The sequence below is a fragment of the Cloeon dipterum genome, chromosome 3, assembly GCF_949628265.1.
Source record: "Cloeon dipterum chromosome 3, ieCloDipt1.1, whole genome shotgun sequence".
Taxonomy (NCBI): Eukaryota; Metazoa; Arthropoda; class Insecta; order Ephemeroptera; family Baetidae; genus Cloeon; species Cloeon dipterum.
Genome location: NC_088788.1, coordinates 31,768,388 through 31,784,703, shown reverse-complemented (window position 1 = coordinate 31,784,703; position 16,316 = coordinate 31,768,388). Strand labels below are relative to the sequence as shown.

Sequence of the window (16,316 nt, the reverse complement as noted above, 5' to 3'; positions counted from 1 at the left end):
ATAATGGCCTGTTCGTAATTAAAATTTCCACATTTTTACTCTTTGCTGACACTTAACAAAAAGTAATTCATCTGAATCATCTGTAATTCTTCAAACCAAATTGTCATTTTGAAGGGTTGATTAAAGGGGTTAAATATTTTCTGTAAATCTATTTCGGTCTTTAACTAGCACGACAAATCCTAGGGCAGCATAATTATTCATTAATTCACTCACAATATTAGATTCAGAAATTATTTTTATTGCAGATCAGCAGGGCAACTTAAATATTAACTTACAAATTATATAACTTATATTAACAAATATGTAAAGCTGGTTGAATCAATTTTTCTACGCGGTTTCTTCCCAACCATGATGTGGAGGATAGTGCATAAAGGTGCATTATTGTTCAACCAGCGGCTTCAACGCGGGAAGTAGGCGTCACCTTGTCCGCAAACATTGCATCTTTCTTGCTGGGAGCCTGCTCCTAAGTGCAGGGAGTCAAAGAAGCATAGTAGTTTCTTGCGATAGATCTGATAGTTTGTTGATGCAGGACTAAAAACGGCCGTGTCCCGATTGGAGAGAAATTGAGCGGCGCCGCGACCGCGGGTTCGTTGACCTCAGCGCGGCTGCACTCGAAACGCCAAAGTTAGCTTAGGTAACTTGACTGCTATGCACCTCTTCATTCATGAATGCCAATTTACGATCGGGCGGCTAGCAAGCCGTGGTCCTTGGCGATGTGGGTCGAATGCGTATGTTATTAAGACACATTCCTACTTTCACTGCGCGCCAGGTTGTTGAACCGCGCGATTTGCCGTCTCGAAAGGATTGAATGACGAATCAAGCGTCTTGCAGGGTGGCGACCTGAAAGCTTTTGGCCTTGCCTGCCACCTTTTGCTTTGGTTTTGTTTCCATAGCACGAAAAGCTTCCAACATCGTCAGAAATTAGGGCAATCATTTAATCAAAATGGGTATGTTGCTTTTTGATTTATTGAATTTTATGTCGGATTATTTCTTAAACTCTAGTGAGCAATGTTGCAGTTGCTTACTACCCGGCTTTTTCACCACTGATTTTTAACGGTTTTTACACTCATTTTTACTAATTTCTTGCGCAAGTAAAGCAAGAAATGAACTTATTCCATATTTCTCCTGTGAAAATCTAAAATTTGCGGTCAAAGTGGTCAAAATTTCCTTCACCGTGCAGACTTTTTCTTTTAAATTGACATTTCCTGCCTCAATATCTCCAAAAATTTGTCTCTGACAATTTTTCAAGTCGAGATCATGAGCTTATAATTAGAAAATTATTGGAAACTGAGGTGCCAAAAATTACTTGCATGAAACTGGTAAAAATTGAAAAAAACGCATTTTAGCATTGCGCATTGCATTTTTTAATGTGGTTTTTTTGCAACCCTGCTAGCGTTGTTTTCAATGCACACTAAAATCCTATTTAAGAAGGCAGCAACAGAGTTTAAAATGTATCAATTGGCAGGGCACTTCTGCGTCACTAAATTATAATATGGGCTTTATCATATCAGCAGATGCATATCATGACAAATCTTCATTTTTTTCCAATTTCAGTTTTTTCCATTCAGCTTCCATGTTCGATTGCAGGAGTTTTAACACTTCTGTTCCATAGATAATACATCAAAATGCGAACTTATAACAAATAATAACCTCTTTTCCTGTTAGTGTTTTATTTCCAATTTGTGAATATCAAAGCGATCTAATCATTTTGAACGTCGCAGTTGATGATCTCGGAGTGACACGAGACGAGAAAATTGATTGTCAATTGAAGTGTATCCTCATCATCGCACGTTCTTTTTATCATCTGATGACGCAAGTCAAATGCAATTACGGTGAGTGATTTCGCACAAGTGCAGCTCGAGTAGCCCGGGAAATCGGTGGGGATTCAGAAGCATGCAGCTCTGGGTCAGTGACTCGATCTGAACAAACATCATTTTGGGTCAGCCAGCTCTCTCGAGAGAGAACGGAGCGCTGGAAAGAGAGACAACACATCGATTTTGCAGCTCTTTGTGTATCGGCCTCTTACTGGCTCGCCTCGTGCATCATTTACTCACTTCACGGTCGATGCCTAAAATTGCATTCATATACGTTAGCGAAAGAAAATTGCTCGCGTCATACGCATAAACAGGGAAACGTTAAATTTGAAGGCTCCGTCTTCCTCTTGACGTGTTTTCTTGGAATCGATCGCACACTCGCTCTTTGTTGGCGTCTACAAGTAGCAATGTCATAACAATGACAGGTTTAGCAAATTGACGAAATACGGAACGTAATGAAATACGCAAAGCCACCGCTCTGGGAACACGCAACTTTCCATTCACGTTCCAAAGATGATGACATTATCGTAGTCTGCTGCGTATTTCCACCGAGTCGCATATTAATAGTCGGCGAGGATTTCCCTTGTGGTGCCCATCGCGGAAGGGTGCGTGAGCGGAAGCCGTGTCTAGTGAAGATAAAATTATCTCTGTCGAGAACTAATGTTGCCTGCCCAGCGTATGAATATGCACGAGAGCCGATCTAAAAATACTCCAGAAAGCAAACAAGATGGCAATACGGCATGCCAATCGGTTGTTGGTTGTTGCGAAATGTTACAGATGGACTGACAGAGATTTCTGATATTGGTTTTTTCTGACTTGTCAAATCGTCAATCAGAAAATAAATTCTTTCTGTGTGATATGCGAAAAACTATTAAAAAATATGGCTGGTTGGACTCAATGAAAAAACATTTTAGTAATCGAATCAATTTTAGAAACCACCTAAATTCTGATAGTTTTTAAGTTTGTATCTATAAACCGTTAAAGCTAGCCACAAAGAAAGGATCCAATTAACTTTTAAACAGTTCCTAAATCCCATCTAAATGTTAAAGCCTCCGTGATGTTTATTCCTGGCTCACAGAAAATTTGAAAGGGGAAAAATGTGGGTACAGGACGTCGGTCACGGTCACGTTCTACTACTTGGTAATTAAAATGAGCGCAAAGTGCATGCAAGGGGTGCCGGCTGGACACGCATGTTGGTCGAGATTAGGGTGTGTCTATGGCCCATATTTTCGGCGAGCGAGCGAGGCGAACGGAGTAAACAGAAGCATGCGACCGACTGAGGGCTCGACGGGGGCGAGGTGCGCACGCCCAACACCCCGTCGCCTCTATTGATCCTCCGGCAGCGAATCCTCAACCCCGTCTAGGTCGAAGCCATTGCCACAGTCGCGCGAGCAGGGTTGAAGGTAAGGCGCAGTTTTATTCTCTGCCCACTCCGGTTCGTTGGTAGGAATGTCGCTGTAAAGCGCTGCCTCCGTCCGTGGGATAGGTAAGGAGCGAGATTTTGGCGGCCGGCCGCTCCTGCCCGTTGTATTCTCAAATTTCAATCAATTTCTTGCCACTCGTCAATTTCAATAGGGTTCAATTGTCGTACGACACATTGGGATCGCGGAGGTTGGGCGTTTCGAATGCAGTGCGGGGGTGCGTTTATTTTCGCACGTACACCACCGACGCGCTGCGCTTGGACCCTCCTCCCTCGGGAGTGATAAATGTTAGATATACGACGCAAAACTGTGTCAAATGCTCTGTTCCGAGGTTTTATCTTCTCTCAAGCTCCAACGGAATGAATTTTTATCTTCCTGCCGCGGACGAACATTTTGCGGCTAGCCCCACGAAAATTTCGCAATATCTGGGACATTCTTGCTTGAATATTTGCGGCTAAATATTTCATGTAATGGTTCATTGAAGAATCCAAATATTTAATTACTTCATGAACATTACTGTATGTAAAGATGGATATCAAAATATTAAATTTGCGTTTGAAATACAATTAGAATGACTGTTGAAATCTTACATTGCTGCCAGAGAAAATATAATTATGACAACGCGATATGTGCCATCTATAATAGCTAGAAACTAAATAAATATTATCTGCCATAAATAGACACGTCGCACCAATTCTTAATCAATCATGATCACAATAACTTTTAAGATTATCAATTTGTTTACTTGCTGCATACTCAGAGCTCAGAGCGAGATTAACGTTCATTGAATTAGCTGACAATGAGTGGATTTATTATCTGCTGCTCTCTTGGTTATCTTATTCGTTTAGGATTGCATGAGCGTGTAGGGTTTCTTTCTATTTCCATTTAGACTATAAAAGGTTTCTTAGAGTTTTTCACAGTTTGCGTTTCTACTAAAAATGCAACAATAGATGATATTGACACACACGTCCCTTAAACGTGATACTCTCAGCACGCACAATAGCGAAACCCTATTATATGAAACCCTTTGAAATCTGATAGGCAGACCGACGCTGCGTGCCGCCGGAGACATCATACTTTGGCGAAAATTCGTATTAGAGGCCAAAGGTAATCAGGCAGATGAATTCGGCGTCATGAAAAACGGAGAGACGCTGTAGGCCTCCGGGGATCTTACCACTTGGGATAGGGCAAGCTTGCCAAAGTCACGGCGTAGTTTGCGATTTGCTGAGCACGCACACCTGCGATTTACTCCGTCGATGCATGGACAGCATTTAAATCCATACAATAGTAAAGCCAAGTACTAAAGTGGAAACCTTTTAATACCATTTGAGTTAAACGAAGAATGAAATCGGATGTCAAGAAACATAAGATGCCACCTTTAGCTGTCCTCAGTTATGATTGTAATTAATCCCGTGAATAGTCAGGTTAGCAACAGTTTTGGTTACAAGCACGCATGCGAGAAAAGTGAGATCTAAGAACTAGTGCGATTCAATCTGCGCGAACCCTGACCCAATTTTTATTCAATTAATTCATCAGCGTCTTGCCCGTTCGTTTTTCGTTGTGTTTGATTAACTAAGCAAATTTGTAAAAGTCTTTAAAAACTCAATAACTCTATACATTCCATATTATCTACCTTTAAGTTTGCACTAGATTTTTCCAGCCTTTCAAATAAATGCAAGACTTCTTCTTAATTTTAACATTTTAACAATAAAGCCCTTGCAAATTAAATTAATTAGTTCATTGGACTTTAAACTTAATTTGGTTAAGGAATAGGAACAGTACACGGTTCAGCGGTAATTAGCGAGCAAGGCTTGAAACGAAAAAAACGAACCCAACGGAGTCAAGGCTAACAGGTTGATGTTAGAGTGAGCTTCATTAAGTCAACATTATTAATTGTTTGAACTGAATTATACTGTTTTGTATTTGTTGTGGGGCTTCTTAAAAGGCTTTTCTTTTGCGTTAGAGCATAATGTGAGGTAAACAAGTGAGCATAAAAAATTTGTTATCTATCGTCCTTTGTCTGAATGTCACACATTAGCGAGTAACTTTATTTGCAGTGCAAACTCAGCGCTTTGACAAAGTCGCGGCTTCTTAATATCAAAACAACTTCATATGTTATGTGTATTGTAAATGAATTGTTTCATTGCTAAAACAGATCATTGCTCTCAAAGAGGTATTTTCACAAGTTTCCTCCCAGTAATGAATTTTACTTTCGTTTTTTTCTCCGTTGATTTTTGCGAAACACGTTCATTTTTTTGGCTAGGCTTATTCCATTGCTTCCGATAGCGTAATTCACAATACACGCCTGTCGCATGTCGTGATTAACAAAAACGTGTTGGCCAAAATCGCTTTCGAATTGTATTTCCAAAACGCGTCTTTCGCCCAAGCATAAATTACGACGTCGAAAGCTCGTGTTTTCCATGCGAATGCCTAGTTTTTGCAAGGAGCCATAAAATTCTCTCAGCATTTGAGTCGCAACAATTTTATCACAGGTTTATTTGCTCAGGTGTTATTCAAATGCTTCGTGCTATGATGAGCGAGTGTGCAGAAAAATGTTTGCGCGCTCTCACATTTTGCATTAGCCCTTGTTAACACACAGCAGCAGCACGCAGGCAAACAAACAGTTTGGCGTACCTAGTAAAGGGGGAAAACGGCGAATTCGCAGTGCAAGGTTTCTGCGCCTGCACTTACTATCTGCGAGATCACGTTGCTTTCCTGTTAGTCTCTCTTGCGCGCATAATTACGTGTAGGGTTGAATTTCGGAAAGGGAGAGGGAACGGTTGCTTGGTTATTGCGCAGTATTTTTTCAATTCAGCACATTACGCGGGCTTGAAGGCAGAAGTGCCAGTACATCACGTGCGGGGAAATGCAGAGTAGACTGCACGCCGCTCTTTGTTTGCCAGAGCCAAGGACGCGCGTATCAATGGGTTTTAGGTAAATAATAATGATTCAGCTTGTATATAAGAGAGGTAATCCCGCATAATAATTATTGTTTTGCGGAATATTGGGCGAATTATTGGTGCCTGCTAGCCAAGGCCAAGGGATGTCTGCTACCGCCTTGTGTTGCGGTTTGTGGGAAATTAGTTCTAGCAATTTCGATCAACTCTGCACGCGATTGGCCAGAAATCGTATTTGCAAGAGGTACAATTTACAAATTTCGTAGCTACACGCTACACATTATTGAATTGAAAGCAAAAATGGAACATTATCAATAATTACAATATAAACTAAGCTCAAATCAAGAGCTACTTGATGAATAGGATAATGGGTATTTAAAACTTCAAATGTTTTTTTATTGCCAAGTTGTACAAATTTGAAACAATTTCAACTATGTAGATGAAATTGAAAGCAGAATTTCCCATTTTAAAGTGTTTTTTCTAACCACTGCTCTTTGATCAAATTTTAACAATACTCTGCTTCCCGTGTTCGCAGTTGCTGATATTGTGAACTGCAGAATCTGATGGTGTCCAGCACAGACAGTGCCTGACCACCGGTTGAATCAGCCGTATACAAGGAGCGGAGCCACACCAGCCCCTCCCACACCCTCGCCCGTCCCGGTCTTCATGCTAACATTACGTCTTGTCTCAACGCACTTCCTGAAGCAGCCGTAGTTGGCGCCTTCGCCAGGGACGACACGTAGCATTGCTGTTGCCTCCAGTTCTCCCTTTGCTTCCCCCTTTGCTTCCTTCTGAGTCATCATGTGCAGGGACCGCGATATGAACTTCGGCCCCTGATTGCCAGCCTGACCTTACAAACTAATCAGAACTGTACGCAGAACTGGGAACGTTCCGCCCGTGAGTAAGAGAAGCGAGCAGGAGTCCGCATTATTATCTGCAAGTTTGCGCTCGCTGTCATCATTAAGAGAAGACTGGGTTGTTGTATTTCGCCACGGGGTGGTGGTATCGACGAAGATCAACGCATGAGACGTCCGGTGTCATGCGGTGGCTCAGATGTGGTAATTATTTAACTTCCATTTTATCCACTACATTTTAATATACTGAATTTGTAAATCTAGCTTCCCTTTAAATTTACATCATATAGTGATATGAAATAGTTACGTGATTACTTATGCGGTTCCGCTCATGAAACTTGTTTTGAAATATCCCGCAGAGCCCTGCAGAGAGTGCCCTCAGCAGGGTGAGACGCATGCTGAGCAGTTCATTGCCTGGGCGCAGAACGGCCAGCAAAACGATGGGAGTCTCCTTAGAGGAGCTGACAGCGAGGCCTGATGCTCAAGATGGCGTGCCCTTTATTGTTCTTCGACTGTGTTCATACATCGATTCTACAGGTATGTACTATTTGTCTTCTTTCGCTGTCGCGTGACCCGCAGCCTCGCTCTCTCACAAAAAATAAATAATGAAAACGCCGCACGTGTTTTGCAGGAATCAGTTCTGCTGAGTTGTGCCAACCTCCCACACATGATAAGCAGTTCGAAAGCTTGAAATGCACTTTTGACCGCACTGGAGATGCAGACTTGGAAAACAGTGCCACCCCAAACGCAGCCACAGCTCTTCTTAAGTTTTTCTTGCAACAGCTGCCTGAGCCTCCTGTCACCGATTCGGTTGCCAATGATTTGCTTAATTTGATTGAAGGTTAGGGAATATAATTGTTACTAGTAAACTGTCACACTTAATTGCCGTGATTAATTACAGAAAACTCGACCGACTGCTCCAAAGAGATTAAGAAAATCTTGAGTACCATGCCAGAGGCTAACCGTCGCTTGATCAGACACATCTCGTACTTTTTGCGTCGAGTGGCTCGCAGAGATGCCAAGAAAAAGGCTGACATCGAGGTCATAGGCAGCTCTTTTGGGCCTTTTCTCTTCAAGTACGACGGCAATCCTGGTCGGCAGAAGATCTTCAATGCCGTCACCACGCAAATGGTGCTTGATTTCCATCTGATCTTCCCCGAGTGCAGTGACGACGGTCTTGCAGGGTGAGTACAGCGCATTTTTTAAGCCATACAAAATCATTTTAGCGGCTTCTTGGAAATGTTATGCGCGCTGATGGTTTTATAAGTCATGCCAACTCAATTACCACTGCGTATTATTATAAGTTTTCCAAGAGGGCATTTGAATGATGAGGATTGTTATTAATTGCACAAACAAATTTATATTGGCACATTTCACGAGACTGGCGCCTGAGAGATGCGCTAATTGGACAATTCTGAGTCAAAGCAGCCACAGGTTTTAAATTATCATGTCTCTTTAAAAGCATGTGGCGCACTGCTGATAATGAGACCGGTTATCATTGGTGTTTATCAAACCACTTATTACATATCTGTGTATTGAAGAAAGCAGACAGCCATGTCTGCACTCTCAATTTTCGGCACAGCCCGTTTTACATACTTACTCTTCCGGTTTGAGCGTGTTTAGCAACTCAAATAGTTTTAATTATCAAAAAAGCTGGATGCCCTTGAAAGGTGCAAATAACAAATCGCTACTTGCAAATTTGTCTGTTTGGACACGTCAACATTTTAAAGATACTTTAGCTGCTTTTATTAATGGCTGAATATTGTTTATAAAACGAATTAAAGATATTAAATTGTGCCAAAGCAAACGTTCTGAGGTCGACTTGCAACTTTGGCTTAAAACAGCATCAACATTTCTGCTTAGGAAATCGTCTAAAATGTAGATGCCCATGCAGTCATCGGCCTCTCTAATGCAATTCATCTAAATGACTAATCCAACGTGCGGTGCATCTTTTCTCTCAATTTTGACGACACACATCAAAGAGTTAAGAGAGAGAGAGAGAAGGCCGTCAATCATGGCCTCGTTGAGAAACAAACGCGCCGCAGTCGCACTAAGAACCAACCCCTGCGAGTGCAATACTCCTCGTTTACATTATATTTTCGTTCCGCTCCAAGGTTGCATAACTTGACGGCGCCAAAGTCTCACTGATTTTCTCACATCTATTTGCGAATAATTGCTGTGGCAACAACAAAGCGAGAGTGCACACGGCCAACACCAGAAAGCAGGAAGGGATGATAGAGAGAAAGAACAATATTCTTCGCGCCAGTGCTAATTCTGTCACTGTCGTGCGCGTGGAGAAAAGGAATTTCTCTCCCCTACACGCCCAAGAAGAAGTAATCAGCCAGTGTTTTTGCCAAAAGCGTGACATTCGCGTCACCTTGCCTTGCGGGAGTGCGTCCGTCCTCCACTGCCCGCAGGGAGAGCGATCGCATTATAAATAAACCAAACTCCTTTTCGCGAGAGGAAGAGTCGGCCAGATTATTGCAGCGAGAGCTTGAAGGTCTTGCGAAGTACTCCACCACAGATGCAAAAGTGCAATCAGAATTTTCCGCCCCAGAAAATCGATGGGGTGACACAGACGTGCATTTGTGCATTCTTTAAGAGTGCTATTCATGACTCGGCGGATGCTCCGTCGGTTTTGTCGGAGACTTGTGTGTAGTGTTTATCATGGCGCGCGCGGCCTTTGAAGGCTGCGGAACTGAAAACGCCTAAGTACCATGCACGGCGTCACGTACACACCCAAACACCGTGCTTATAATCGAATTACTCGGCGTCACTCTAAGTATTACAGCCTGCACTCCACTCTCACCGCATAACAACAGATATCGATTTTATATCTGGAATTTAGGACAATGCAAGAACCATGAATGAATATCCCAAGTAGCCGGCCAACGAGTATCTTGAAATAATTGCAAGAAGTTAAGAGCTGTCGATTAGAGCTGCTCTAGTGCGAGTTAATTGTGCAGAAAATAATGACGGGGAAGAGCTTTCATCTCTGTGGGAAATTCCGGAAATTTGAATTCAAAAGGCCAATTGTCTCGCAGTACTACTTGTTCTTGGTAATAATGGTTAAAACTCTTAAAGAAATTATATATGACCTCGGAAAATTTCTCATACCTGGAATTATATTCTTTTCTATTAAATTGTTTTCAGTCCGTCTCACACTTACATTTTTGCTGATATGATATTATGAAATTTTCCAGTGCTATTTCTATGATAAAATGAATGATCACACTAACCTCCTTTATGGCTATCCAATACACATTCCTTTAGCATTATTGCTTGTCACTTAATTTTTTCAAAGAGCGTGAACTGATAATCATTTTTACAAATTGTGCGTAATCTACAAGTAGTACTACCCAAGGTTATAATGGTACATGATAATTTACAGATTGATGGAGTCATTTATTCGCAATGGAACGCATCAAATCAAATCAATTATGTGGTTCACTCCTACTTTGCAATTTTTCCCCGCAAAATACAAATGCCAACTTGAGTATGATATTCAACGAAACGCCGATATGATTTTCAATTACACTTAACGTGCGCGCACGACTTTCTAATTCGCTTTTGAACGCCAGCGTCTTTTTTTTGTAGAACGTTCAGTTCGTCGAACCCACATTTTATCTTACAAAACTTGCTTGAACGCTGCGTCCTGTCAACGGCCGCGGTGAATGCAAATATATACATGCAAGCTGTGGTGCAAGCGATGCAGTTTTATTTGTTGATGCTTTTTGGCAGCTCATTTGCCAACGCACCGATAATTAGTCAGCTCTCAGCCAGCGGGCTACGTGCCGCCGGCGCCGCTTCTCTTATTAGAAAAATAACGCGCCGCTCTGCTTGCGAAAGTTGTTAAAATATGCAAATGGCGTAGATGTGAACACAAACATTGACGCATGCGAGAGCTGCACGTATGCTCACTCGCTTTTTGAGATGCAATTGCAGCATCAAGCCAGTGGCACCAACGCACACATGCACGTATGAAAATCGTGGCATAATATGGTAGGAGCGATTTGCTCTCTTTGCTTGACGTGCGGATGTGGCCAAAGCCCATTCCTCGAGAAATAAAATCTTTTGCAGCCACGGACTGGCCAATATATTCTTGAAAAGTTAAAAGTCTTTCTCTATTTGCAGGGTTTCACTGTCGCAGAATTAAATTTATTTCGAAAATTTAGCTGTTGCTGGTTTGCACGCACGGCACACGAAAAATTAACAAAGAGTTAATTTTGACTTCAACGTAAGATTAAACTGTGCATCCACACACTTCCTGTTTCCATCAGATCAATCCGGGCCTGTTGCCGTCTCAAAAGTCAAGTGCCAAGAGGCGGACGAGATTGTTGTTTATGCTTTCGGAACGGCTGCCAATTATTTCCACACCAGCAAGCAGAATCATGTGACAGAGATTCTCTTGAGCCCACTAATTAAACGGCATGCCGCTCGATTCACTTGACATAAATTTATTATGGGGATTATGGTGCATTGAGCCTCTCCTTACTTTTGGACTTTTCACTACAATCAGTTTGCAACAATTGTTTTCTGCGCTAATTTGGTTCTTGACAGAGAAACATCACTTTTGTTCAATGAACAGTTGAGACTAATTTTTCAGAAAGCCAATAAATATACTGCTATTTTGTTCGACTTCAATCGACGTTGAGGAAACCAATATCCTGTGACTGCAATCCCTACCGCCATAATGAATTATTAAATGAATTGCGGTCCTGCAACCTGAGCAACTCTTCATTATAATTTATATTAATCTCGAGATAAGTTTCCCTTTTCTTTGGTCTCCTAGGTCAGTTCCATCAAGTATTATTTAATATCGTCTGTAACTAACTAAGTTAACTTATCAAATGTCACAGATTTAAACGGAACCATATCATGATAAGATATAAATGCAGACTGCTTGCAGATTAGATAATTAAAGAATTAGACGAGCAATAAATGCTTTGCTCGCGATAGCTTATAAATTCGTTATCTCTCTTGTCCAGATCGTAGACGTTATACCAGTCGCAGGCCTTTGGCTGCCGGTTGGCGGTGGCTGATAATGTGAGTCACGTTGTTTTCAACGCGGCCTCGCAACAGTCGCTCAAAGCCGGCCAATTTTCTTGGAATCAGATTGTTGTCGTTTGAAACTTATTGCCATTTTCATCGCATTCGAAAGCGGCAAACTGGTCATCTCTAATTAGGTCAATATTGTTGAACTCTTGTGACGAAAATGTCCGTTTGGTCCCACAACTTATTTTAACGGATTGCGTTAGTGTGTGCGTGCGAAATGGCAAGCACACGGTTTGCATGTTTCCCGAGAGCAATCAGCAGAAAGCTCAACTAGATGCACGATTTAAGTGATGTAAGGCTTTAATAGCGATTGTACGTCCAGTCTTTTTTTCTGATCGTCGAGCTCGCTGATAAACTTTGACTGTTTCGTTTTTTTAACTAGTTCAGTCCAGTTCAAGCTGACATTTATGATCAGCATCTGACAGCCGTCAACAGCGTGTTGGATAAAATTATCAGTGCTATTTTTAAGAATATTATGTTAGCTATAATTTGCTCATTTTTGCTTCGAATCTGTTGCCAGAAATCTAGTTAAAAGGACTGCACGTAGAAAACATGTCATAAATTGACTAAAGCAATGCGCAAAATGTTATTCCGGATAACGCAACTTCGTTGTGTCCTTTATGTTCTTGATTTCTTCTTCGAAAATTATTGTTTATATTCCTGTCAGTAAACACAAGCTTCAAACTCTTCATAAAGTACAGCTCAGTTTGAAGGTCAGTCAGCCAACAAGTAAAAACTGATTGCGAGTACTTCCGATTCGAATGCTGTGAGGTATACAGCAGGACTTGGAGATTAACCCATGCTTGAACGAAATCAGAAGCAGCCGGATGGTAAATTAGCCAATTAAAACCGCGAAAAATAGCTTTTCATTGAAACCTGCTTGAAGGTCTTTCTCTGATTCGCCGAACACTCAAACACGTCGAGTGCATCGACGGTGGATTAATTGGAGCCGACTCGAAATTGATCAAATTCGATCGGTGAGCAGCCCTTGGCGGGTCGCCAAGTGCAATTTTTGTGTGCGGCGCATATTGCACCGGCACCGGTCGATCGGCACCGGCTGCACCGCGATCAGGTGGAACTGGTGGCAAGAAGAAATGTGCTTCTTGGTGCGCCACCAAGGTCGTTCAAGGTGCCTTCTGGAGCAGTAGCCGTTGCTATCCGCTGGCTCAGCAAGAGTGGATACTCGCGCTCGCACAATGACTCGCCTTATTGAATCCACACCCTCACCACTTCACCTGTTAACTATAGGCCTGTCGGGAACACGCTTGACGCCAATTGCGCAACATTTTCCACTGTGGATTATATGTTGATGAGGACAATCGGAGCTCTTGCAGAGGTCAAAGCGTGCGATTATTCCACTCACGAGTGCACTTCACGTGCGTCTAGTTGCGGACAAAACGGCATGAGCGTCGAATCAACAACAATAGCATTATTGCAATGGGCACGCGTTCACAAATATCAAATTATATAACATTTTTTCACACAGGCATATTCATTTAAACATGGCATTTTTCCTGTAACCTAACTAAAGCAGTTTCCAATTGCAACCGTTGGTTTAGTCTGAAAATCTTTTTAATAATCCATCAATCGCGTTAGCATTTTTCAATTTAATTTCCGCGAGTACAGTGTTGCAAGAGTTTCTGGTGTTACTGCGTCTTTGGTACAATGATTTAAAGCACTACGCAACTTGCAGATCCCTTTGCCTTTCTTTTTTCTTTAATCGCTTGTACTTTAAAGTCTAATGAGCATCTAATAAGCTTACGCATTGAAATTCTCTTGTAATGAACTCGCATGTGTGCGCGCCTGCCTTTACTACGCTCGACTAAACACATTTTTAGTGATCGTTACAGTGAACTAACTTCAAAGAGGTCCGATAATAGAAATCTGTCCGTACTGAATGCAGACTGCCCTTGCAGGTGTGTGTTTTAAACGCGGAATTACTTAGTATGCTCGGCCGAAAGAGAAGAATGCACAGCTCTGGAGTATTCTTCGCGGAGCAAAAAGCGAGCGAGAATGCCGAGTAGAAAACCTGTTCAGGCAGACCTTGATAGCATAAATAATCGGGACTTGTGCCGAATTCAACAGTTAGCCAATTTTACGTATCTCCAGTTGTACTTTTACACTTCTATAACTATTAAAACTGATATTTGTATTTTAAATAGTTAAACTTGACCAAAAACTTTTGACCATGGTTTAAGCATCAAAAGAGGAAACTGTCTGAAATGAATGAAACAGTTCCAACCAGTGTTTTAATTTGGGTTTTAAGTAATTTTAAATTATAATCCAGAACACGAGCTCAGCCTGAAAAGTACCGCAGTGGTCATTGAACTAGGTTTAGCAAACAAAATTTCACGGGGACAAAAATTTTTTCTTCTGCAGTACAATGCGGAAGTCCTATTGTCAACAAGTTGTTTGGAGCTCATTTGTCATTTGCGTCAACAAACAAACTACAACCTTTTTTTGCTGAACGAGCATCAACTAAATTGCAATGCTTAATTCACGTAACTTGTAATCGAAAGCCATTAGCCTCTTTGCCAACTGAGCAACGTGTCAGTTTAGTTGAATAGGAGCCGCGCATTACGCCACTTTGTGTTTGTTTACCTTCTTGCGTATTTACTTGCTAATCAGTTTGATATTGATTATCCAATCGATTCCACTGACCGAAATACCATACTCGCCTAGAATCAATCATCGTCCATTAATTCCGTTAGTGAATATTTTAATAATTTTCGTCTATCTGTAATATGCGCAAAAAATCAAATATAGACTATGAGCATAACAAACTTGAGACGCACTCTGTGAATTTTAATTAATTAGGTCTATTTGACGTCACTTGCTTGTTAGCAGCGATGGAAAAGTGCAATTTTATTGGCAAAGGTCGGAGGGGTCAGGCGAGCGACAACCCGCAACGCTCATGGCGATCAGGCGAACCTCCCACGCTATAAAAGGCGACACGCTCGAGTGAGAATGTTTCCATCGCTTGGAGAAAGTATCGCTTGGACCAAGTTCAAAGAATTCGCTAACGATGCACGGAAGGCGCACTCAAAATCAACCACGGATGCATTTTTAGTCGACGGCTAGCCATTATTATTGAAACGAGACTAACTCTGCCAGACACAACAAACATATAAGCTTCCGCATTTGTTCGTGCGTCGAAAACGCATGCCAGCAATAAATTAAATATGTGGAAAGAACAAGTTTAAATGTGAATGAAATGCAAAGCTTTGGGTGAAAAAAGGATCAAGCAAATTTTTTACCCTTATCAAGGTCAGTACGAAAGACTTTGCTGTTTATTCATTTTCCATGAGTAATGTCCGCACTGACAAGACCATCTTTTCCACATATGTATCGTGTCTTCTGTCACGTACACCGAATCAACGTGAAGGCGCATTATTTTATCTATATACATATTACTCATCAACTGTGGTCAAGTTTGTTGTTACAGAATTTGCAGTTTAAACTTATCATTTTGTAGGTAATTTTGGCAAGTTACTGATGAAAAGGTCAGACCAGTGTGCTGAATTCGTTATTTCATGTTTAGCGTACAGAGCAAAATCTTCTAAAGAAATTAGCTGGGTGTTAAAATTATCATCCTAAGTATTAGCTTCTGCTGAAGTCGTGATGACAGTGAAGAATCATTTCAGCAGAATTATTTAAAAAGAATCGAGTAAAAAATTAAATAATTTTATTATTATCTCGCTAATCTCACTGTTATTTTCCTTCACATATAATTTTCATTTAACAAATACCTTTAATAATGACTAATTTGAGTTTGTTATCAATAATTACTTGACTGCAAGCTGTAATGAAGGTTCACAATAACCTTTAATCACGACTTCATAGCAGGCAACACTTGATTTGCATATAGATGCAGTTTTCAATGTTTTCAAGCCAAGTATTAATTATTAGATGCGCTCTAATCTTCTGATTGATCTTGAAAATTTTATCCTGCTCAGTCCTCTACTGTTCTTATCATACTTCAAATGCAAATTCCTAATATGTTGATGAGTCTTCGTTTCGAAAAATAAGTTAACAGGCTTTTAGAATTTTGAACGTGTGAGAGGTCAAATTAAATCAATTGGTTAATATGGCACCGTTAATGTTTAGTAGAATTGAAAATGCCTGTGCACATTTGCTGATGCAAACTGACTATAAACGCTATAAAAAGCAAGCCACAAACTGGCGGTCGCTTTTTATCTTTTGACTTCCTTGAATAGTTTCTTTATGTTGTACAAACACTTTCATAGATGGAATGTTGTATCTAGAAATGTTTAC

At 41.1% G+C, this 16,316-nt stretch overlaps 1 protein-coding gene across 3 annotated transcripts in view; it reads left to right on the top strand.

The window, feature by feature from the left end:
• Positions 1-16,316, top strand: part of LOC135940853 (protein FAM13A) — a 30,462-nt gene that overhangs the window by 1,728 nt on the left and 12,418 nt on the right. Inside the window, exons 1-5 of one of the 3 annotated variants that reach the window (XM_065485941.1) lie at positions 3,211-3,300; positions 6,668-7,190; positions 7,346-7,523; positions 7,618-7,827; positions 7,888-8,170. In XM_065485941.1, the coding sequence (XP_065342013.1) occupies positions 7,155-7,190; positions 7,346-7,523; positions 7,618-7,827; positions 7,888-8,170 (707 nt within the window). In that variant the 5' untranslated portion in view covers positions 3,211-3,300; positions 6,668-7,154. Of the gene's footprint in view, positions 1-3,210; positions 3,301-6,061; positions 6,170-6,667; positions 7,191-7,345; positions 7,524-7,617; positions 7,828-7,887; positions 8,171-16,316 lie in introns of those variants that run through there. The other 2 variants (XM_065485942.1, XM_065485940.1) reach the window with 2 other exon arrangements.